Raw genomic sequence first — 25,112 nt, 5'->3', positions numbered from 1 at the left:
TCCAATATTTTTTTAGTTGATAATAATAAATTTTGGAGTCTAATAATAATATTGTAATAAACATATGAGAAAGATTATGTAGTTTTGGCGTATCACATCGTCGTCTTCGTTGCAATAAAACGAAACCTAATAAAATGAAAACCTTTGTCCTAATTGACAAGATGAGAAGCAAGATTAGAAGAACTAAACCAAATTAATTAAACCTATTTTGATTCTGAATCACACAAACTTCTGATGAAAAGAAAGAGTGCACAATAAAAAGCCCAAAATGAACGTCCATTTTCTTACGAGCCCTCTCCTCTGTAAATCGTGGTGTTGATGCCCCAAAGCCCACAACACTCTACCAGAGGTTGCATAGTCTCTCTTTCTTTCTCTCACCCCGCAACATCATCAACGACAACCCGCAACACCAAAACGACCTTTCTCTTTCTACAAATTTTAGAGAGAGAAACTCAACGCAACCCCAATTGCTCCACCACGCAAACACACACTTCCTCGCCGAGGGAACAAAACAAAACAAAACCTTCTTCCATGGCTCTCACATTCGTTGCCTTACGCGTTAGGTTTTAGGGAAAATTCGCTATCGTTGCCCCTCTGAGCGAAGGGAACCTAATTTCCAAAACCCTAGGAGAGAGGAATTTCGACTCAGGACGCGCCTGAATTGTGCCCTAGGTTCTCATTTCCGCGTTCAGGTGCTATTTCTTGCCCTAATTGTTGTTTTATTGCCATTACTCGAAACCCTAGAATTGTGAAATTGGGGAAATTGCTGGAAATGGTCGAGGTTAGGGTTTCGAATGTTTGGGCGAATTGTGGAGCGCTGTGTGTGCTATGCATTGTGTTAGAATGGAATGGCTTGGTGCCTCGAGTTTGTGTCTGCTAATGTGGTGCTGCATTGTTCTGTTAAAAAAAAAACTTGGTAGTTTTGGTTTTTAACACTTACGGGGTAGCAAATTAGAATGCCGGTGTTTAAATGGGGAGCTAGTAATTTGAACTATACATGTGGGGATAGTGATCTCACTTTGAAAATTTGGAGGGAATCATTGGTGGCAACCTTTTCATGTATGTAATGGTTACCGAATATAGGTGTTAATAACTTTACGTTTCACTACTTTATTTTTAATATGTTCCTATTATATTATTAGTTGGTATGTTACCGAATATAGTGTGCTTCTTATGTCTGGTCTCAAATTTCATGTCCCGTGCAAACATTTTAAGCTGGGGAGGTTGCCTTATTCTTTCAAAACCTGGACATATTCTGACCTTTCCTACAATTTGTTTAGTTATATATATGTTATTCTTATCTTTTAAACAGTTGATACAATCTGGTGACTTATGTGAGGATACCTATGGTATTTTATTTCATTATGTAACTATGTTGTAGATACTTTCTAGCATGCATCTCAGAATGTTTTGAGGGATTTGATTATAAGGTCATTTTTTCGCTCAGTAAACGGTTTAGATAATTGTCTTTCTTCTTTGGTTACATTACATCTCCTTTTTACAGTAATACTTATATGTGGCTCATGTGGAATGACTATCACTTATCAATTATCATTTATTCACTCAGTGGAAGCTGATGTAACCTTTGTGTTAAAAAAATTATAGAATCTCAATTGAAATGGAAATGAAAAATTATATTCGATTGATAACATATGCTGAGAGTAATTAGTATATAGGATCTAAAACTTTTGTCGTTGCCTAGCTTTGAAAGATTTGAAATGTTAATGGGGTGCATGATACATATCATTTGATGAATATGTTGGACTGATACCAAATGTATAAGAATTGAAATTTGAAATATTTTAAATGCTAATGTGGTGCATGCCATGTATCCATGAAATGTTTTCTGCTTCTACTTTTTTTTTTCTTCTGGTTTTGGTGTATATTTATTATTATTATTATTATTATTATTATTATTATTCAGTAAATACAATGAGGACAGTACTGAATTCCCAAGAGGTTATTTATGTATTGCTTGGAAATACATAATTCCTCATATTTATAATTTTATAACCTATCTTTGTTTCCTTCACCTGTTACCTTTTTTATATTTATTATTAAATATGGAACATTGCAACCTTGGTTTGCAAGGTGGGCATATAGTCATCTTGAATTAAGATGGTTAACTGTTTTCAGAAAACTGTCTATGATCTCAACCATCCAAACCGAATTATTTTATAATCAAAATTGATCATAAACCCAATTGGAAGGAAATACTAGAGCAGTCTAACTACAAATTGCACGACTTGCAATTTTGGAATTCGGGAGATCCAAGTTCTGAACATCCTACTGTAACAGGCTTGCATTGAGTATGTCACATTTTCAATATGGGGGAATCTTTTTGATAGTGATTAATTCTTGCTGAAAAGTAGTTCACTTATTTCAACTTGTTTTTAAGTACGTTTCTACATCACACAGATGAAATTACTGTCTATGCTTCGAGTGTTGATTAATTGCTTGCGTTTCTAATGTATGATCATTGAGGAAATTTATTGGCCTTATTGGATCTACATCTTTAATTTGCCCTCTTTTCTAAAACTAGGAGATTCTTTGATAAATGGAAAGTGACACTCTTAGATATTAAGAGTGGGATGCATGGATGTGACTCAGGATCTGTCTTCCTTGTAAATGCTGAGGTTGATTCCATGGGAGGTGTTGTTGATGGCGGAGTTGGTATAGGTTTGAAAACCTCTCCGCGTCGAGTTGCTATTGAGAAGGCTCAGGCAGAGCTCAGGTGAAGGCAAAACTGTTTCTGCTCTTGCGTTATTTTTCTGGTTGTGTTTTTTGAGTGCCAATGTAATCATATGCATGAAGAATAACTCATGCATGTTGATACAGACTGGAATATGATGTTCGTGAAGAAAGAAGAAGGGAACTAGAATTTCTTGAAAAAGTAAGAAGATTTGTTCTCTTGCAATCTTGTATCAGTAGATTTTCTATGTAAATGATGAGCAGTTAAGCTGAGCTTTGTAATTTCAGGGAGGCAATCCTTTGGACTTTAAATCAGGGAATGCTGCTTCGGTTAGTGTTCAGTCTACTTCCCTCACTGATCAGCATCAAGAGCAGTTTGTGACCAGGTTGGCAATTATTTAATTGTTTTTTCCTTTTTGTCACCAGTCCGTGTAAGTTGTTTATCTACTGTGTATTAATTCGCTTAATGGTGCCCTATCACCTCCTTTTTCTTGTCTGCCCTCCTAATATGATTCAGTGAAGCAAAAGGTAGTTTTGTATTGACTGCCTCCCCTCATGGTGACTCTGTGGACAGTAGTGCTAGACCAGGGGTCCCTTCTCTTAGTGAACCAAATACTGCTGATAACCTCTTACTTTTTGACGGTGAAAATGAGTTGCCTGAAGGAGAAAAGAGGTCTCTACATTCAACTAAAAGAACTAACATTGCTCCTTCAGAACAGTCTTCTCGAATTGGGGGGAGTCAGAATGCAAAGGAGACTGAAGATTCTGCTATTTTCCGGCCATATGCACGAAGGAACAGGTCCAAACCAAATCATGGTCCTCGTGGGGCTTCAAGAGATGCAAAGGGAATGTTATCTGATACAAACAAACAGAAGGACAACAATGTGCTTTCTGTTTCTAAGCCAAAGCCTACAAGTTTAAATGGGGAGGTACTTTCTAAAGATCCAACATCTAATAAATCAGTGGATAATGAATTGGATGGTGTCCAAGCATGTCAAACAGCTAGTGGCAGTGCTAGTGTTCCTGAGGACAAATTGGATAGTGCCGTGAATAAAAAATTCAAAGAGGATCAACGAATTATGCCTTCTCAAGATGATATTATACAAAATCCAGTTGTCTTGCCTTCTGGGGAAGCTAAAGCAGTTGGAGAAAGGGATCTGGGGGCATCAGTTGATCTTGAGCCTCAGCCTTGTGCATCTACTAAACAACCTGGAATTGAATCTTGTTCTGGCCAACCAAATGGGTTTGGCAACATAAAAGTAGACAGGAAAGGTGTAGCAAATGGAGACCAAAATTGCAGTGCTGCATTAGGCATGAAGAATTTTGATTCGGAGTCTTCCTGTGCACAAACTAGTTTAGCTAGAGATGTAAATAATAATAACATGTGTAGTAATTCTAAGAATATTGGTGCAAATGGAAATACTATGGAACAAACATCAGAATTTGAGAAGAAGCTGAATTTAACTGGCTATGAAGTTGTAAAAGAAGGAATTAATACCAACACGGGTGAAAGTGGTGCTACTTTGAACAATGAACATGCTACTGCTTATGTAAACCATTCTGGTAGTGGTAACATAGTCAAAAGTGAGGAAAACATCCATACTAATGGTTCTTGCATGCAAAATAAGGTGAAAGATTCCTCCAATATTAAAGGACTGCCGCACAATGAAAGCTGCATATCAAATGCTGATAAAGAGGAAAGGGGTGTTCCGATGGATCAGGCTAATTGTATCAGGGAAGACAACTGTGAAAGACTTAAAGTTCCTATGGATGTGTCAATTTCAACTCCGCAAATTGCTCCTGTTGAAAAGGTTACTACTACTGCATCTGAATGTCAACCATGTAGCACACACAACTTGAGGATACCAGACAAGGCTCATGAGGATTCTATATTGGAAGAGGCTAAAATCATAGAGGTCTTAAATATTTGTTTTCGTTTCTACTGATTATTGTTGCAAATTTTGTGGGTTTGTCAGTAAACTATAAACTTCTGACATCATATGTTAATGCAGGTCAAGCGCAAGAGGATTGCAGAGTTATCTCTTCGCACATTGCCATCACAGATCCATAGAAAATCTCACTGGGGTTTTGTCCTTGAGGAAATGACATGGTTGGCGAATGATTTTGCGCAGGTTATATTCTCTAGACTACTTGTGATTCTCTGCTCTATCATAGTTATAAGGACTTGAAGAATATGAAACTTTGTTATATCAAATTGATAACTGATTTTTGATACATCCTTTTATTCCTCTAAATTGTTTTTGTAGGAGCGTCTTTGGAAGATAACTGCTGCTGCACAATTGTCTCAACAGGCATCCTTTGCTTCTCGGTTAAGATTTGAAAAACAAAGTAAACATCTTGGGGTGAAAATTTTGTCTCACAACATGGCAAAGGCTGTCATGCAGTTCTGGAATTCAATTGAGCTCCAGTTACTCAATGAAGCTTCTAGGGACAAGAGGAGCAATTCCGAGATGGTGCTGGTTATTTACTTTGTTCTTTTACTGTCCTAATTTTAAATAAGTGTTTTCTTTTTTTGTTGGCCGCAAGATTGGCTGGTGTTGTGATAGGACTAAACTTATATACAATTGCAAACTCATTTAGTTAGTTGCTGTTGAGAGAATACCCTTTTGGAGTAAAGTGAGGCTATAACACACTATTCAATTGTTAACAAGCATTTTGCTTTTAGAAATGTACTGTGATCATGTAAACTTGAAAGAGCAACCTAGATGTTATGCTTTGTGGAATCTTGAATGTAGTGCTTCAAAATAAAAATGGTTTAGATGTGTGGTTACTAGTGTTCTGGTTTATTGTTGATTTTTTTTTTTTATGTATCAGCTATTACTTTCTGGATGAACTTTATTATACTTGATTTGACTAGGTACTCCTATTATTTCTCCTAATATTTGGAAGACTAAATTTCACAATATATTTTGTTGGCTTACTATATACAAGCATTTTAGTGCTATTTGAAGATGTAGCTTAAGAGCGTTTGATATTAGAACATTTGTATAGTAGTTTTGATTATAGTATTCTTTGCTTTTTCAGTTTGGTTTGCTCATTGTAGTCATCCTTGCTAATTTATGTTTAATTGACATTCTGTTTTAAGATAATTACATTATTTAGATTTAGACGTGTGAGAGTCTCGTTACTATTGCATAATTTGAATGTTTTTGTAGTGCTTATGATCTGGATGTTTTTATATACTTCTAAAATTTCCCAGCTTTAGGTTTTGATACTAATTATTTTAGGTATTGGTTACTGATGCTTAATTATTTGTGGTTTTCGTCACAGGATGAACAAAATACCACTAAACAAGCGGCACATAAGGTGCATAGTTATGCTGTGAGATTCTTAAAGGACAGTAGATCTCTTGGAATTTCTAGTCAAGCAGAAGCGCCGGCAACACCTGATAAAGTATTGGACTTGGGCATTGTTAATATGTCATGGGATGATCATCTTACTGAAGTATGGGCCAAGTCACCTTATCCTTATTTGATTAGCTTATTAGTTTGTATGTTAGTGACCTTTCTCTTGTGTATTCTCACTTTTTGCCAAATCAAAATCTTGTTTTTGAAGTCTATGGAATGTTGTCATTTTAATATAGTTTAATAGATGATTTTGTGGGTTACTTTCATTGTTTGTTTGTTTGTTACAGTAAGCTATATTCCTTTATCCAGACCCTTCTTTTACATGCTGTATGTATCACCCATGTGTAAAATCAAATATTACTAATAATATAAAATGTGTTAAATTATTGATTTTTAAATTTAATAGAGGAGATATTATTATGAACATGTCCAATAAAATGAGGTAAAAAGTACTTTTAATGAGAAAATATTTATCTATAAATTGATGTAAATCGTTAAGGTAAACTTTACGAATATTAGATATGAACAATTATGACACCATTAATAATTATTGTAATAGTTATTGATTACTTTGGACTGAATAAATTTGTACATGGATTTTCGAAAATGGAATAGATGATTTTATGGTTTACTATTTCCATTTGTTTGTTATAGCTAGCAATTGCTTTTTACCTGGTCATCTCTTTTACATGTATCTTAATTTTCAGGAAAGCCTATTCTATACAGTTCCTCCTACTGCAATGGAAATGTACAGGAAGTCTATTGAATCTCACTTTCTACAGTATGAGGTAGATTTATTCTCTTAAATGCTCTACTTTTTCTACCTTATGTTAGCAAAGGTTTAATGTTTCATGACTGCTGCTGAAGTTTTATTAGTTTGAAGATATACTTGGTGTTGCCGTTGTTATTTTAAGTCTTATTTATACTTTTGATGATACAAATTATCCTCAGAAAACTGGTAGTAGCATTCAAGAGGAAGTTGATACATCTATGTATGATACTGCAGCAGGTACTTTTGGGATTATTTGGATTATTTGGTTTATATGTGCATTGTTGAGCATTCTCGAATAAATCACAATTTCTTTTCCTCCTCAAATTTATATTCAGAGTTTGGGCATGAAGAGGGTGCATATGATGAGGATGAAGGAGAAACTAGCACTTATTATTTGCCTGGTGTGTACGAGGGTAGTAGATCATCAAAATCATTGCACAAGAAACACAGGAATAGAATGAAGTCTTACACTCCTAAGCCCAGTGAAATTGGGACCGATTTGCCTTACGGGCATTATTCAACTGGAGCTCAACCATCCATCCTTCTTGGAAAAAGGCCATCCAGTTTAAATGTTGGAACAATACCTACGAAACGCATGCGTACAGCTTCTAGGCAGAGAGTTGTGAGTCCTTTTGCTGTGGTCTCTGGGACATTACAGGCTCAAGCTAAGACAGATGCTTCAAGTGGAGATACCAATTCCTTTCCAGATGACCAGAGTACTTTACATGTTGGACCACAGATTCAGAAAAGTGTGGAGGTGGAGTCAGTTGGAGAGTTTGAAAAGCAATTACCTTATGATTGTGGAGAAACATCAGTTAAAACAAAGAAGAAGAAGCCCAAGAATCTGGTAATCAAAATCTGTTTTCATCTATATGATGGCAGACTTTTGAAACTTGCGGATATTTTTTTTTAATCTGTATTTCTGTTGTAGTTTCTTAACAGTTATGTGTACAGGGTTCTGCTTATGATCAGGGATGGCAATTGGATTCTGTTCTCCTAAGTGAACAGGTACTCTTTATAAATAATTTTCCACTGATGGCTTTTCTTACAAAGTGGACTTTAAGCTTAATTCAATCTCACAAAACTTCCTTGTAAGATGAGGCTGATACCCACTTACATATTACAATTTAGTTATATCTCTAGTCGATGTAAAATGTCCAATATACCCTCTCATGTTGATGATTGAACATTTTGTGTGTGGGAATAGATAATTTTGGGTGGTTTGATAGTGGCCTTATAGCTGGTGGTGCGATAAGCCTAATAGTCCTTATTGGGATAAACTTGCATATCATCGATCCCATTTTATAGGAGCAGATTCAACTACTGTTATTATTTGTAGCCTAACCCCATGAACTATAACCGCATTTTGGAAGCCCAGGTGGAATAGTAAAATGTTCATCTTCTTAGTATTATCAAGAGGGTGAAAAGTTGCATGTGAGGGCACATTGATGGGTGTTTGGACAGTTGGATAGATTGGTGCAACACGATCTCAACCTTATGTGCGCCAAAGAAAATTATGGTAGATGAAGGCTGTCAGAAAACTTATTGGAGACGGTGTTGGAAGAATAAAAGTGAAATTGGGAGAAAGGTTAGATAAAGAAAAATCTTGAGGTTTACCGGGCCGTCACAATTTTCACGAAGGATCTAGATACTAGTTAGAAAGTAGACTTTAAAGCTTAACTAGACCTCACAAAATCGATTTGTTAGGTGAAACTTGCACTTATATATTTTAATTTGGTCACATCTTTACATGATGTGTGATCTCTGACAATATTCATTTTTCCACTTAGCCGTGATGAAACTACACTTGAATTTCTAATTTTGTAATTAGGCAGATATGATGTATAGATACAAATACTTCAATTTGTGTCATGTATTTGTGTTCGATATGTATCTGTATCCGAAGCTTTTGAATACTTTACTGATACTTATCAATAAAATATCTATTGTTTGAATTAGTAATACTTTTATGATGACAATAATTTATAAGTTTTTATTTTAACATTTAATACATATGATTTTAATTTGGACTCCCATAATAACAATCATATATTTATCATGTTTTTAAGAATTTTTGTACATTTTCAAATATGCATATATCATGTATTGTATCTTATTATTTTTAAAATAATTGTATCGGCATATTAGATACGTGTCGTATCTGATACACATATTGCATTCGTGCATCATAGGGAAGAAGTAAATCACATTTACAAACATGTCATTATATTAATGTGAAGTCTTAGTTGTGCATCCAATTTATTTGATGTTGGTGTTGCTCCATTATGTGCTATTCCACTATAGTGGTTTGGGGTTGGCTAGTCTACTCTATTTACATGGTTATCTAATTCTCTGATGAAATTTAATGGTGTTATGTTTCATCGTTTGGATTGGTGAAATGATGATGGAATATAATTGAATCTGGTAAAACCTATCCCAATTTGGGAGGAGTGAGATGAAGCTAGCTAGAGGTCTCTCTTTGTACAATTATGAAGTTACAGTTCTATCTTTACCCTAATTATTAATGAATTGTTTCAGCCACACATTTCTTCTTTGCTCTCTTAATGTATTTCAATGACCCTTTATTTATGTAGGACCTTTATATTAAAATTTAATATTTATCTAGGACCCTTTATTTATGCCTTGGATTATTTATTAAAATTATTTTCATAAATAAAATATTGGTATTTTTAAAGTAAAGATATGAAAATAAAAAGTTATCACTAATTTCATCTAACCACTTTCCAAGCGATCAAGAACAATGGTTTCCAACCAAGACTGGTCAATGAACAAGTAAAACATAGGTTTAAGGTTCAGCCATGGTCAAACTGGTATTGATAAAATAAAACTAATAATTAAATAATGTGTAAAATAATATTAAAAGAACATAATACCATACCTTTATAATCTTAACAACTATAACATAACTGTATAGTTTTTAACATTTAAAGTACATATAAAAGCTGAGATAAAATATCTTATGATACTTAAGTGTTAACATTAATTCACAATATTAAGCATAGGTTTAGAATAAAAATATTAGATTGATTTTCCTTTTTCTTTTTAACAGAAAATCAAAGTGATGATGTATTAAGCCTTTTCCCATTATCTCGGGAATTGTGCTTTTTTTTTTACTAGATTTACTGAATTTTTAGAGTTTTCCAATTCTTTGTTTGGTTTTTCTCCGAGTCTATTTTTATCATTTGTTTGAACCTGTCACTTGACTAGTTCACCGGTTTTTGTGATTGATCAGTTGGATCGGTCTAGTTTTCAAAAAATTGATTGAATACTTTATTTTCATTCTCATTCCATAGTAAAATGTTTTCACAATGAAATCAATGTTTTTTTTTTTCCATTAGGTTCTGTTTCACTCCATTCCATTTTTTCCCAATTTCTTTCATTTCTTTCCCTTTGACCAATTAAAATAAAATCGACTATTTGTACTATGAAAAGTGGTTGCATCAATAATGTCTAGATGGGTATGGTGTTTTTACCTTATAATGCTTAATATTGCTTTGGAGAACTTTACATTTGTTCTCAATATTTTCTACAGTACTTATCCTATGGTGTTTTAATGTATTCACAATGCAGAGGGATCATGCTAAAAAGAGATTGGATAGTCATAACCTTGAATCTAATGGAGTTAGTGGTAAGTTTCCTTGTTATGTGTAACATTTTTTTTTTGTTTTTCTTGCTCAATATTATATTTTGTCTGTTTGACGAAATCAACTGTCCTGTTTTGAAGGTTTGTATGGGCAGCATAGTGTGAAGAAGATGAAGACATCAAAGCAATCCCTTGATAATTTTGACAATGTTGCTCCGATAACTAATTCTATTCCCTCCCCTGCTGCTTCGCAAATGAGTAACATGTCTAATCCAAGTAAATTTATTAGAATCATTAGTGGTGGACGAGATAGGGGCAGGAAAGCGAAAGCACTCAAGGTAAGTTTGTTCAGAACAAAGATGGTTGTGTGGTGGCAAAGTGTCTCTTGTCACTGTACTGATTGATTTTTTTTGCTTTTTGTTTTACTGATTATAGGTTTCAGCTGGACAGTCTGGTTCTGGGACTCCATGGTCACTATTTGAAGACCAGGTTGTTTATTGTTCGTAGTTATCTTAGTTAACTCTAATGTCCTTTTTCAGAATACATATTTCAACTTCATGACATACATTAAGTGGGTATGTGTTCTTATCTGTTACAGGCTCTTGTTGTCCTGGTGCATGATATGGGTCCAAACTGGGAGCTTGTTAGTGATGCTATCAACAGTACTATACAATTCAAGGTAATTATGTGCTGATATAGTTAATCAGATAGGAAAGGTGCTATGATTGTAGGACATAAATACATCTTCAATTATCTTCGATTATTGTCACATTCTATCACAAAAAGGTTTTCATCTTAAAATATAATGTCTGTTTTTATTGATATTCACCAAGATTTTAAAGCAGAGAGAGATTCAGCATCTCTCATTTAATGCTGAGTAAGAATAGTGCTGTTAAAGAATGGTTATGGCCACTATGGTGGTATGGTATGCCATTTTGGAGTGTCTCTTCCATTTCATTGTCACTTTTAATGGCATCATCTGCAGTTAATGTTTGCATGATATTTATGTGGTGTTGATGGCATGTGTGCGGCAGCTATTACATAAGCTATAAGATTTATCAAGGAAAAATAAAGAAATGTTTGGAACCAGATGCCCAATATTACGCCTAAGATCTAAGAAAAGAAGTTTGTGCCATGTATCTTATTATCCTACCAAAAGCAGAAAATTTTTAACAAAACCCTAATAGAGTCTTGTATTCTTGAGATTCAAAACTGTGACCTACTAAACCAACAGTTGTGCCTCAACAACTGTGAGGAATTCTTCAGAGATAACCTCAGGAAAGCAAAAATCATCTCCATTAAAATTGATATCTCTTTTTAGATTCTATTTTGGCTTAATTAGGCCTTTGATTCGTTTTGGTCCATATATATTTTTTTCTGACTCAATTAAGTCTCTATTTCTTTAAAAAGATGTGGTCCCCTATTTTTTTTTTTTTAAAAGGACTCAACGTCTGTTAAATTGATATTTACGCCGTTTTGAGGTGTCATATGTTAAAATCTGGGTCGTTTTTTACCATGGAACACCTCTGTTTTTTCTCTCCCTCCATCTTCCTCCACCTCCTTCCACCGCCCTCCACTTCCTACCACCTTTCTCCACCTCCCTCTACCTCCCACCACCTTCCAAACGTAAGGTTAGCCTGCCTAAACCCTAAATCAGAAAGGCCTGAAACAGATCAAATTCAACAAAGTTGCTAGAGGTTGGGGTGGAGGAAGGTGGTGGGAGGTCGCGGGAGAAAAAAAACCAAAGGGGTTCCAAGATAGAAGATAATCTAGATTTTGACATGTGACACTTTCAAAACGACGTTAATGTCAATTTAACGGAAGAGACCTTATTTAGTCCTTTTAAAAAAACAGGGACTCAATTGAGTAAAAAGAAAATTATAGGGGCCGAAACAAATCAAAGGCTTAAATATAGGGGACTAAATTACTAATGAAGCCTTCTATTTTCTTTTCGTGTTCTCTGCATCTAGTCATTTCTTTTTCCCGTTTATTAAACTGTTCTTTTCTTTGCTTTTCTTAGGGATGAACATTAGTTGGTTTGGATCTAGTTCAGGGCATTTTTTTACTTGAGCCAATCAATTTTAGTTGGCTCTGTTCAGATTAATTTTTTCCCTTATTTGTGTCTCCAACTCAAACCGAGCCTCTCTGTCTATGAGTGGATTTGGTTTGATTCTTTTCTCAAATTTATTTTTAAAATGAAAAAAAAAAAGATATTAATTAGGAAATTTTAAGTGTGAAATGTGAACTGAAAAATGAAAATTTTAAATAAATAGTGGCAGACTATGGTCTAAAGTCTTAAAGTCTTAATTTAAAGGTTAATAATAAAAATATAAAGATATATTTTTAATTGGGTGGACTGCATTTGTTTGGGTTTTCAAAATCAAATTCCGAGATCCAAACCAAATTGACAGAATTATATTATTTCAATCCTATTCTAACCAATATTCCAAACCCATCCGAGTTTTGTGGTTTTGTTTCATTAGGTTCAGATAGTCAATAGTAGGTCCAAACCCAATTGACGGAAGTTCATTACTTCATTCCTATTGTAACTAATGTTCCAAACCCATCCGAATTTTGTGGTTTGTATTCATTGGGTTCTGATAGTCAATGGCGCATGTAGTGGCCACTATTGCGAACTATGATGAAAACTTTATGGCATTGTATATTGAAGTAGAGTGTGGGATGAGGTAAGGAGTTGTTTAGGTTTTCGGATCTGAAATTTGGGTGAAAATCTGAGAAAGACCTCACTTTTTAATTTTAGTGAGAGTAGTTTTGGGTATTTACATTCTTTTTGAGTTTTACTATACCCCTAAAGCACTCCTCTCCAACCCACACAGTCACCTGCTGTCCCTAATCCACCCAGCTTTGTTCTCCGGTGTACCAGCACACTCTGGTGATCCTTCAGTTTTTTTTCCTTTCATGTTGCTCTTTTTTTTTCTTATGAATATATAAAGTCTGAACCTTCACAGTTTATATTTCCCATTCTTTGCTCTGTTGACCCCCTTTACTTGTTTTCCTTTTATAAACTTTTCAGATTTAATATTCAGAAGGGAAGAAAAAATGAAAATGGAAAGAAAGGAAATAAAATAGAAACGTGGAATAAAACTGAACGAAAATAGCTATCATCATTTGTGCATGGATCGTGTTATTTTTCAATTTTATAGACTTTATATACGTTAATGGTAAAGAAAGGAAAATAAAAATAAAAATCTGGAACAGGATAGTATGATTGTGAATGAATTTTAAATTGTTCTTCTGTTTCTGAAATTTTATATGTATATATATATATATATTATTAATTATTAATTATTTCATATATTTAAAAAATATTAGCATAGTGGTTATCCTGCTATCCATGCTCTGCTAGCTGGGAATGAAAACTATGATTAGGTTATTGGATTGGTCCAAATCCTTAGTCCATCAAACATTTAGGGTATTGATGGTGGGTGGTGGTATCTTCCCCCAGATAGTTGAGTAGAGTGGTCGACGCCAAAACCATTGTTGTCATTCCCAAATTGTGGTATTGTCCAAATATATCGGAAGAAAAAAGAGAGAATTCAGAACTGTTCTTTCTTTTCTCTCCTTTAATTCTCAGGTTTCTTTTTCATGGATCTGTAATTCAATTTTGCAATATTTCCAGTGTATATTTCGGAAGCCAAAAGAGTGCAAGGAGCGTCACAAGATTTTGATGGATAGAAGTGCTGGGGACGGTGCAGATAGTGCTGAAGATTCAGGATCTTCTCAGTCTTATCCATCTACACTGCCTGGGATTCCAAAGGCATGGATACTTCTATTATTTATTTCATGTTATGCCTTAACATATTATTGGTTCCACATTGTTGGAAAAGTTTTCAACTTTGGTTGGTTATTTTCTATCTTTAGCAGGGCAGTGCCAGGCAGTTGTTTCAGCGTTTGCAAGGACCAATGGAGGAGGATACTCTGAAGTCTCATTTTGATAAAATTATCAAGATTGGGCAGAAGCAACGTTTCCACAGGAATCAGGTTTTAAGCAAAAGCTTTTATATTAGATGGTTTCTAATGTGCAAGACATTTGAAGATGGTATTTATTATACATGATTAACATTTATGACCAATTAAATCAGATGATTAATGGTTAATTCAATTAACACTGATGAACTTAATCGATTACTGTGGAATTTTTGTGAGTCAACTTCAATTGAACGCGGGTTGCAGTTTTTTGAAGGGACATTAAGATCTAGTTTTGTTACAGCTTATGGTTTGAAAACAGGACTGGACTGGTTGGTTCAGCGGAAATTTGGTCCTGCATCCGTTCCAATTAGACCAGCAGACCTGCCTGTAAAAGAACTGGTCTAAAAATTGGTGAACCAACTGGTTTAAACCACAATAAATTTATATAGTCTTTTCAATATTTTTCAATTATGAGTTTATATCAGTGTTTTCTTTTTAAATTTTAGGAATGTTAAGATGTTCTGTTTCTTTGATATTGTTTGTGTCTATTTTCAATTTTTATTAACATCAGTTCAACAACAATTCAATTACAGTTTGACATTGATTTTTGAACAATTGTTTTGATTGGTTCTATGACCTGTTCAGTTTTAAAAACATTACTGACATTCTTGTGCAAGAACTTGTTGCTTTGATTTTAGAAATCTGTGCTTACATAATCTACCTTGACATTTACCATTCAAATTTTTATCATTTTGTGCTTTATTATTGTTGGGAGCCTAGAACAGAAAAAAGGAGAAAAATCTCTCTCGCAACTGCCTCTCTTAGGATTTCTCCTTTTACAAAGAACTATTTGTCAACTTACAATTGATAGTAGATTTGAATTCCCTCTCTCATCTGCTCTAATTTGTTCGTCAGTTACTACAACTAACTAATATTCTAGCTATCTTTACTTGGTCTTCCTCACAACGCTAGGAATACTCTGTGCATCCCAACAGTCAACATTTCTTCTCAAGGTTGAATGGAGCCAACTGATAACAGATAAATTGCATGATACTGTTTCCCCAAACATTACCTGTGCAGTATTCCATGATTGCATCTTCATCCCAAGACACATCTGTCGAAAGGCTGGCTCTAAAAGTCAACTGAAAACCACTGCTGTTACCCTGGTTTTTTTCCATCATCTGTGTTCAGTTCGGGCCAAATTGGCTCATGATTGGGCTCAATGCACAGCTTGAAATAAAATTGTGCTAGTTAAAGTTGTTACAATTGATTGAGTGTTGTTTGAGGTCCACTGCTCGGGTTCCAAATAAATCCAATTCAGGCTTGTGGGGGTTTCCGATTTGAGACTCGAGAATAAGTCTTCCTACTTATTTATTACTTTCTCAAACAAACTAATATCCTAGCTATCCTAGTTAACTTCCCCTTCCTGCACTTATAAGGTTAACCTTTTGAGAATTGGCCTTTGCCATATCTATTGATTTATTTCCTGGATGATTCCAAAAGTGCAGTTATTTCTGAGGATGTTGGACATTTAATTGTAATTTTCATATTTTTTTAATTATGATTACAATATGTGATTACCTGGTTGACCTTTTTATTTCCTGTCCCCTTCCCTTCTTTCAATTTCTGACCACTAATTTGAAATGCTTTTGTTTGTATGTAGAATGATAATCAACCATTAGTACCTGTCCATAATTCGCATGTGTTTGCTCTTTCCCAAATCTGTCCGAACAACTTGAATGGGAGTATTTTGACGTAAGTTCTGTTTGTTTTGTGGGGGGTCGTGTACTTTGAAGTTTGAAATTTTGAATATTATTAAATTACTGTTTATTCTCATTTAGCACAGTTTGGCTTGTCTCGTAATTTTCACATTGTGTACATTGTTTTTTCTTTTTAGCACAACTGCTCTAGTATTTTAATCATATTTGATTTCTGGTGAAGGCCACTTGATCTTTGTGACACAAATCAAACAAGCCCAGATGGTCTGTCCCTTGGTTATCAAGGATCTCATACTGGTGGTTTACCAATGTCCAATCATAGTTCTGTACCTCCTGTTCATCCTTCAGCTGGGTTGAATTCATCTATTCCATCATCTTCTGGTGTGAATCTTAGCAATAACTTATCATCATCTGGTCCATTGGGGGCCTCTGCCAGGTTAGAATGTTTTATAACTAGAGTTTCTTGCTGTCCAATTATTAAATGTAAGAATATTAGTTATTCAATGCTTGGGAATCACATGTGTTTTTAGGGATAGTAGATACGGAGTTTCACGAACTCCACCTTTATCAGTTGATGAACAGCAGAGAATACAACAATATAATCAGATGTTGTCCAGTAGAAACATGCAGCAATCTACCATTTCCGTGCCTGGGTCTCTTTCAGGAAGTGATCGAGGTGGTGGGAGAATATTGCCTGGCAGTAATGGTATGGGCATGATGAGTGGGATCAACAGAAGCATTACAATGCCTAGGCCAGGGTTTCAAGCAATTCCATCATCATCTATGCTTAGTTCTGGGGGCATGCTTTCTTCTAGTATGGTGGGGATGCCAAGCCCTGTAAATATTCACTCTGGAGTTGGTGCTGGACAAAGCAACTCAATGCTGAGACCACGGGAGACTGTACACATGATGAGGGTGAGAAGTGTTCATGTTCTCTCTTACAATTTATTTTGGGTTCTATTGATAACAGTTAACATTTAGAAGTTGGAATTTCTTGTGGCAATGAAACTTAATATCCATCCAACCAGCATCCTAGCTTTTTAACAATGTTTCTAATGGCTTCTATTGACTTGGTAATTTTTAGCAAGTTGGTTCTATTTTGAACGATTTGACCTTGTGCTTCAGTCAACATTGTTTTTGTGATCCAATTTTATTCTGACTAATAATTTTTCTTCTGATTTTCTTTAGCCTGGCCATAATCAAGAACACCAAAGACAAACCATGGTTCCAGAACTTCCGACGATGCAGGTTACACAAGGAAACAGTCAAGGCATTCCTGCTTTCAGTGGGATGAGTTCTGCCTTTAATAATCAGACAACTCCACCATCAGTTCAGTCATATGCAGGGCATGCCCAGCAGCCACATCAATTATCTCAGCAACAGTCCCATCTCAGCAATCCCCGTCCCCTTCAAGGTTCAAATCATACTACTAATCCACAACAGGCCTACGCTATCCGATTGGCAAAGGAAAGACACTTGCAGCAACATCAGCGGTATCTGCAGCACCAACAACAGCAGCAGCAGCTTGCTGCATCGAGTGCCTTGATTCAACATGGTCAGGCACAGTCCCAACTTCCTATACCATCCCCTGTGCAAAATAATTCCCAGGCACAACCTCAAAATTCATCGCAGCAAGTATCTCTTTCCCCTGTAACACCGACATCCCCTTTGACTCCCATTTCTTCTCAGCAACAACAGCAGAAACATCACCTACCACATGGTTTCAGCAGGAATCCCGGTGCTAGTGCATTGACTAACCAAGCAGCCAAACAACGGCAGCGGCAACCACAGCAGCGGCAGTATCCACAGCCAGGTCGGCAGCATCCTAATCAGCCACAGCATGCACAGGCTCAACAGCAGGCGAAACTTCTGAAAGGACTAGGAAGAGGAAACATGGTGGTCCATCAGAACAACTCTGTTGATTCTTCTCATCTAAATGGGTTATCTGTACCTCCAGGAAGCCAAACTGTTGAGAAAGGGGACCAAATCATGTCCATGATGCAAGGTCAAAACTTATATCCTGGATCTGGTAATCCAAATCAACCACCCAAGCCAGTAGTTCCTGCTCATTCTTCAAATCATTCCCAGTTGCAGCAAAAGCTACATTCTGGACCAACAAACACTTCTTTGAAACAACTTCAGCCAGTGGTATCTGTATCTGATAATAGCATTCCAGGAAATGTTTTGTCAGTTACTGCTGGCCATATGGCATCATCTCCACAGACAGCAGTTGCTTCTAACCATCAACAACTGCCACTGCAATCTCAGCCACAGTGTAAGCAAAGTAACCAAACTCAATCAAATGTTCAGAGAATCTTACAACAAAACTGTCAGGTGCATTCTGAGTTGTCAAACTTGTCTCAATCTGATTCACCTAAAGTTGATCAACATCCTGCAAACAGTGCTTCCCAAGTTGGTAGAAACACTGCAATGTCTCCAGGTTGTATGGATGCAGCTAGTGTAACTGTTGTTCCTCCTTCTGCATCTTCTCAGTGGAAAACGTCAGAATCATCATTTGATTCCAGTGTGGCCAATCCAGTTACTCAAGCAAGCTCTCTAGGCAGTACAACACATGTTGGAAATGAGCAACCGACTATTAATCAAGGGATGGGACCACAACAATTATCAACTAGCTTACCTTCTCATACACATAATTCTGGAGGGCAGTGGCAGCAGCAGCCACTGACTCTCCAACAACAATCTTTACCACAGCCTATCCCAACTCAACAGTCATATCAGTCTCCAGAACATCAGAAGCAACAGGAGCAGGAGCAGCATTCTCCAAAAGATGTAGCTTTGCAACATCAACCTCAGCAACAAGTGAAACACAAGCAACAGGGACAGAGCAGTTTGCTTATCCGGCCACCCAATTCTAAAGTGGAATGATGATGTCTGATGGATGGAGCAGCTGAGTGTGCTTGGTTCTGTCTGGATTGGAGTCTTATACCCTTTTACTACCATTGTACAGGTATTTTTATTTTCTATGTCCTTGTGTTATGAAAATTTAGTGACTATTGAAATACATATTTTTGCTGAATCCTGTTTGTGGAGGATGGCCTAAAATTGAGAACTTTTCATGGGAGAAATAGGTAAAATTTTATCTTGAAAATTTATTTATTGATGCTTATGAAGAATTTTTCCCTCGATGGTAATCTTGGTATTTGATTATCACTTGGACAACAGTGACATTGTGAGAGAAACCTGGAATTTAACAAATAGGAGATATATCCCCTGAAGATAGCTACAAACTTGAATGCACTATAGGGTTTGCACCTCCCTACTTCAAAGGCCCCAATCCAACTTAATAATTGTAACTAATTGATGGAGTTATCAACACATTATTCTCAAGAGTAGGAATATAATTTAGATATTTTTTATTATAAAAGATCTGCACCTTATAGACTTGAACATTTTGGCCAATTGTTCATTAGAGTTGACAAAATCTAGTGATGTCTCCGGATTTCAACTTTTCTCTTATGAAATGATAATCTACCTCAATTTGTTTGGTCTTCTCATGGAAGACATCATGGAAGACATTATCGGAGGCAATGTGTAATGTAAGGTGCATTTGGGAATTTTCTTCAAATTTAATCTTAGAGGAGTTGCTTTAGCCATTTGAGCTCACAAATGACTAAGGTCATTGCCTTGTATTTTGCTTTTACATTTGGTCTTGCTATGACATTGTTTCTTACTGTTCCATAATATTAAATTACATCCAACAACAAAACAACACCCTAACGTGGAGAATCTATCACTCGGTGACATTGCCAATTAGCGTTGGAATACCCAACAATTTGATTGTTTCTCTTTTCTATATAAATAAGGCCTTTCTAGGAGCATTCTTAATATACTTCCGTATTTGTACAGCTATATCACAATGATCTTGACTGGAGAGTTAAAAAATTGACTTACTGTGCTCAATTTTCTAACTCGTTGGCCTCTTTTGTCTTCATTTCTGACCTCAGTTCGTTGTTTTAATGTACTTTGGTGTTGGGACACATTCTCCCTTTTAGCGTCTTAGGGTTCCTCTTCTCTCTTCTCAAGTTTGGTTGTTGTTCTTCATCTTTGAGATGGCTTCAATAGGCTCTGCTCCTATCTTTTCTGCTACTGCTACCATTACAAGTGCAAGACTCACTTGGAAGAATTATTCACCTTGGTTTGCCTATGTGGAGTTTTGGTTCCTTGGTCAACAATATCACGATCATTTAAAATCTAAAGTCAGCTCTATTCTTGATGCAAATAGATTTGAGGGCAAAAGATTGACTTCCAACCATGTGCTGTTTTATGGTAGTTAGCTGACCCTGATGTTTTTAGAAATGCTTAGATCCTTCAAAACAAATTTCTCTCTTTAGAAGAATGTGATGACATTTTTTGCTATTGATATTTAGCCTCACTTTGATGCAACTCAGTATCTTATCTCAAACAGGCTAACCATGATATGGTCTCACATATGACAAAGGTTAGGGTTGTTGCAGGAGTTAAAAGATTTATAGTGGTGAACTCAGTGGAGGATCTCAACAAGAAACTTGATAGATATTATATGGTCTTAATTCTGAGAAGCCAACATAGGATTTTGATCCTGTCTGTGATCAGATTCTAGCCAGTGGTCAAATATCTTCTATGGATGTTTTAATCACTAGACTCATCCATGGGCCTAACTTAATGAACGATGACAATCAAACCGAAGTTATTGAAACTTTTGCCATGACAATACCTAGTGAAGGAGGAGGAAGTTGGAATCTGAGGACGTTGTGTTAGGAGTGGTTGTCCTTAACGCTCATACTATAAGAGAATGGGACATCTATGAGCACAATACTGACATGAACACCGGACACAAACATGGATGCTTTGACATGTGTTGTCTCTACAATGTAGGACACGGGGAACACAAATCTATATATTAGATCATTATGGATTATTTAATTTAACAACCAATATTTATATACTCAAATCTATGTAGCACGAATACTGACATGAACAATTGACATGACATAGACATGGGCACTTCAACATTGTAGTCTCCAAAATGTAGAACACGGGGACATAAATCTATATATATTAAATCATTATAAATTATTTAATTTAAAAACCAATATTTGTACACTCAAAATTATCTATAAACAAGGTTAGTCAAATATAATAATCTAAACATATTGTTACCTTATACAAAAATGAATCTAATCCATCTATTTATTATCCAAAAAGTGAAAAGTAGTAATCATATACGATTTGTTCCTTATATTTGTAATCATAATAGAAACTTATGCAATAAGTTTATGGGTTTTTAGAAAATCATTACATTTGTCCTTATTAACATTGTGTTAGAGTCATGTCAAAATCATGTCAGAGAAAATAAAAAGTCTTTCAGATTTGCCTTAGAGAAGTCACATGCATGATATCCCAATCCCCATGCATGATATCCCAATCCCAATGCATGCAAAACTTTCCAAAATTAACTTAGAAAGAAATTATGATTGACAAACTTGCTCTATTCTCCATCTGGATTCCTATGAAATGCTCTAATATACAAAAGAATGAGTAGATTTTTCAAAAATCTAGAGAGAAGTGAAAGAAGTTTCTAGAGATATGATTTTTCTGAAATGAAGTTTGAGTAGTTAATTTTTGGTTAAATTATGCCCTTGGTCCCTCTATTTTTATAAGTCTCAATTAGGTCTCCAATTTTGATAAATGATATCAGTGATGCCTTTCTGTTAAGTTGGGGTAAACGACATTAAGGAAACAATGAGGTGACATGGTTGTGTTGAAAAAGTGACAAGGAAAATAAAATTGAAATAAATTACTGACGTGGAAAAATGTTATTTAATAATTAGAAGTAATTTGAATTTAGGGTTTTCTAAATAACACAGATTGGGGATTCTGGGCAAATTGGGGTTTCTAAAATTAGAATTTGAAGAAAGGGAAGGGAAGAGCGGAGAGGGATTTGATTGAGAGGATTGACAATGTGAATTTGTTTTGAAATTTCTTTGATACTTTACTTCATCACTCCAAGAGAAGGGAAAGCCATGGCCGTTGATACGAAATTTGTGTAGTTATTGGAGAATTTGAAGGTAGAGGATCCACGACTTTCCCCGAACACGTGGGAATCCATACCTTCTGAGAGTGGACTGCACTCTTCTTCGTCTCATTCTCTAAATCAACCTCTCTCTCACCTCTCCACTCTCTTTGTAAGTTCCTCTTCCTCTTCCAAACTAACCTATTCTATTCGCCTTCATTCTTGCTTTCCACTATAATGCAATGCGTTTCACTATCTGAAAACCTAGTTAATTTCCAATATTCGCCTTCATTCATGCTTTTGCATCACGGGGATAGATCAGCGAGAGGCAAGTTTCAGGCCAGAGGAGAGGGTTCTGGAAACAGGGCGTAGACTCGAACATTATTGCAAGTGTTTTAATGTTCCATTTGAGTTCAATGCCATTGCAAGGAAATGGGATACCATCAGATTCGAGGACCTCAAGATAGAGAAAAACGAATTTGTAGTAGTGAATTGCATGTTTCAGTTGGAGCATCTACTTGACGAGTATGGGGTGTTGGATAATCCAAGGGATGCTGTTTTGAGGTTGATCACGAAGGCAAACCCTGACATATTTGTGCACAGCATTGTCAATGGCTACCATGATGTTCCATTCTTTTAGAAACCCAATTTGGCCAGAATTCCCAATCTGTGGTAGTTAGAAAACCCTAAATTCCAAATTACTTTTAATTATTAAATAACTTTTTTTCACGTCAGTAATTTATTTTCCTTGTCACTGTTTCAACACACATAATCATATCACCTCACTGTTCCTTTAACTTGTTTACCCCAACTTAACTGAGCATTATCGAAATTGGGGACCTAATTGAGACTTATAAAAATAGAGGGACCAAATCAATATTTTTGAACAAAAATAGGGATCAAGGACATAATTTAATCTTAATTTTTTCTATTTCTAAGCTAAATGCTTTAATAATAAAATATGCATACTTCATCTTAGGTATACCATTTTTACTCTTAAAACAATTTCTAGGTTCTTACAATTGTTAATGTAAATTATGACTTGTTTATAATGAATTTCTTTAATTTTGGGTAATGATTTTTTTAGTATGTGAGGTATAAATATTTAGTTCATATTGTAGAAGCCATCCTATTTGTGCGATTCTGCTGTTGTCATTTTAGGATGGTCCCTTTTTAATGTGACATTGTTAACTGTATGCAGCTATGTGTTTAATGACAATGGAATTTTTTAAAATACAGATAATATATCTTTTTGATGTTGGAATGGTAAAACTAAAGCAATGTCGATACTGAAGTTGAGCTTTATCCGAGGTATTAATCTCTTACAGGGCTGCGACCCAAGAAAAACAAAAGGTAGACTACCTCTTTCCTAAGGAAGAGCCAGCTTGTTCACTCAGGGTAGCCAATATTGATACCAATTCCCCCTCCTTTCACTTCCCCGTCACTACCATACCCATACACTTGGCCCCTCGAATGACTGATGATTTTACATGCAAATAATATTTGACTAACATTTATGCTTAATGGGGTGATTTGTTTCTCCTTGAGAATTCACTGATGAATATTTTACTCTTTTGTTATATGTATTGCTTAATATCGGATTCCTATTAATGATGCATCGTTTTTACTCGTGTGGATCTGACCTTCAATTTTATTTTTCTGGTGCATTTATCTATATTTGTCATGGCAGTATGCAAAGAAGACTTCAATTTTGTTTTGGTTTGTCTGCAGATGATGCTGGTCATACATGAGGGCTTTGGAATATGGAGATAGATATCCATTGTTTTCAGTAGGTCCTGTTAAAAATTAGGAAAAATTGTATTGGTAGGCATCATTGCTTACTTATTCATTTCACAGGTCTTGTATATTACCGCTGTTTTTAGAGGGTATTTTTACTATTTTCTTAGGTAAGAGACGAATATAGAGGTATGTGTACAGCGTCGTCTCTTCCTTGTAACCCCCTCCCTACTTTTCGTTTTTTTTTTTTGTCTTGTTTTCCCTGCCCTTGTGCAGAGGAACTCGTTATTTTTGTTCTAGATTAGTGAATGTATTATTAGCCTGTTAGATAATTGGGATAGGAATCATTTTTATGAGTAAAAGCCAATTCAAAGTTTTGTGAATATCTGCCATTGGTGTATGCAAATATTTTGATATTACGAGTTTCTAACCATTTTTTTACTTTCTGAAATTGGACAAAAAACTGTTTGAGGAACAAGACCTTGATTATGTTATTTTTGCATGTGTATTATTTGTTTGATGTACAAGAATCAAATTTTGGAATTTGATTCAGTTCGTAGATGATTGCACGTCCTTGTTGTAAAAGATCGTTAGTGTAAACTTTGATATTTATAATTGTCTTATTTAAATTAATATTATTTCTACTGATTATTTTATTCAGTGTACTGGTATTCAGTTTGACGGTGATCAATCCTTGCCAAATTATGTTTATATTTTTGGAAGTTTGCATTGTATATCAAATGTCAAATTAAGCCTAACATCAATGAAACAAGATTCAGAAAAGTGAATTGCGAATCACGCCCAATGAAAATATAAACAAATGAAAAGGTAGAATAAATAAAACCTACTTGCATCATATATTATACAAAATAAGTATTATGTTGCATTTAATGTCTTTTCTGTTTTATGGTATAAATCACTCTTACAAAGGGACACAATAATTGGTTAGAAGTGAAAAAAAAAAAAAAATCACAACTAACATTGTATACAATTGGTTATTAACACATCTGACTTTTGTTATTATACTGTTTACTTGTTACATGTCTATAATCAAACTATTTTTTCTAGATATATCTCAGTATGGTAAAATCTACAAAACCTCAAATTTGTTTTCAACCTCTTTATTTTTGAAGTTGCTACTAAAATTTCACATTCAGCAAGTTCAAGCATCCCATGAACTTGTTCATTAGAATTGGTTCCATGAAGACATCTATTTGATTACATAGTTTTGTTGGAGTATATCGCGAATCAATCTTGAGGATAACTCTAATATCCTTAG

The 25,112-nt window shown here is 35.2% G+C and overlaps 1 protein-coding gene across 3 annotated transcripts; it reads left to right on the top strand.

Moving 5' to 3' along the window:
- The first annotated feature begins 220 nt into the window (after nucleotides 1-220).
- Nucleotides 221-24,220, top strand: LOC114185116 (chromatin modification-related protein EAF1 B-like). Of its 3 annotated transcripts, XM_028072642.1 has the most exons (24): nucleotides 221-692; nucleotides 2,543-2,734; nucleotides 2,839-2,893; nucleotides 2,980-3,077; nucleotides 3,209-4,607; nucleotides 4,704-4,823; nucleotides 4,959-5,165; nucleotides 5,983-6,156; nucleotides 6,767-6,847; nucleotides 7,011-7,068; nucleotides 7,167-7,678; nucleotides 7,786-7,839; nucleotides 10,423-10,480; nucleotides 10,577-10,773; nucleotides 10,871-10,924; nucleotides 11,034-11,114; nucleotides 14,076-14,213; nucleotides 14,318-14,437; nucleotides 16,029-16,120; nucleotides 16,307-16,519; nucleotides 16,614-16,998; nucleotides 17,272-19,051; nucleotides 23,336-23,449; nucleotides 23,828-24,220. In XM_028072642.1, exons 2-22 carry the CDS (start codon nucleotides 2,592-2,594, stop codon nucleotides 18,967-18,969), a joined length of 5,937 nt encoding a protein of 1,978 aa, XP_027928443.1. In that variant the 5' UTR covers nucleotides 221-692; nucleotides 2,543-2,591; the 3' UTR covers nucleotides 18,970-19,051; nucleotides 23,336-23,449; nucleotides 23,828-24,220. The 3 variants fall into 3 exon arrangements, with proteins under 3 accessions (XP_027928443.1, XP_027928442.1, XP_027928444.1); XM_028072641.1 differs by lacking the exon at nucleotides 23,336-23,449 and having other exon boundaries at nucleotides 222-692; XM_028072643.1 differs by lacking the exon at nucleotides 23,336-23,449 and having other exon boundaries at nucleotides 223-692; nucleotides 14,321-14,437.
- Nucleotides 24,221-25,112: the final 892 nt, after the last annotated feature.

Source organism: Vigna unguiculata, chromosome 5 (genome assembly GCF_004118075.2).
Source record: "Vigna unguiculata cultivar IT97K-499-35 chromosome 5, ASM411807v1, whole genome shotgun sequence".
NCBI classification, from domain to species: domain Eukaryota; kingdom Viridiplantae; phylum Streptophyta; class Magnoliopsida; order Fabales; family Fabaceae; genus Vigna; species Vigna unguiculata.
This window is presented reverse-complemented; position numbering and strand designations above follow the sequence as displayed.

Bases quoted from the DNA above. Each gene is read 5' to 3' on its own strand.
- LOC114185116 (XM_028072642.1), top strand. From the start codon at position 2,592: ATGCATGGATGTGACTCAGGATCTGTCTTCCTTGTAAATGCTGAGGTT. The intron at 3,078-3,208 runs GTTGGCAATTAT...AATATGATTCAG, and splicing joins CAAGAGCAGTTTGTGACCAG to TGAAGCAAAAGGTAGTTTTG. The intron at 6,157-6,766 runs GTATGGGCCAAG...CTTAATTTTCAG, and splicing joins GGGATGATCATCTTACTGAA to GAAAGCCTATTCTATACAGT.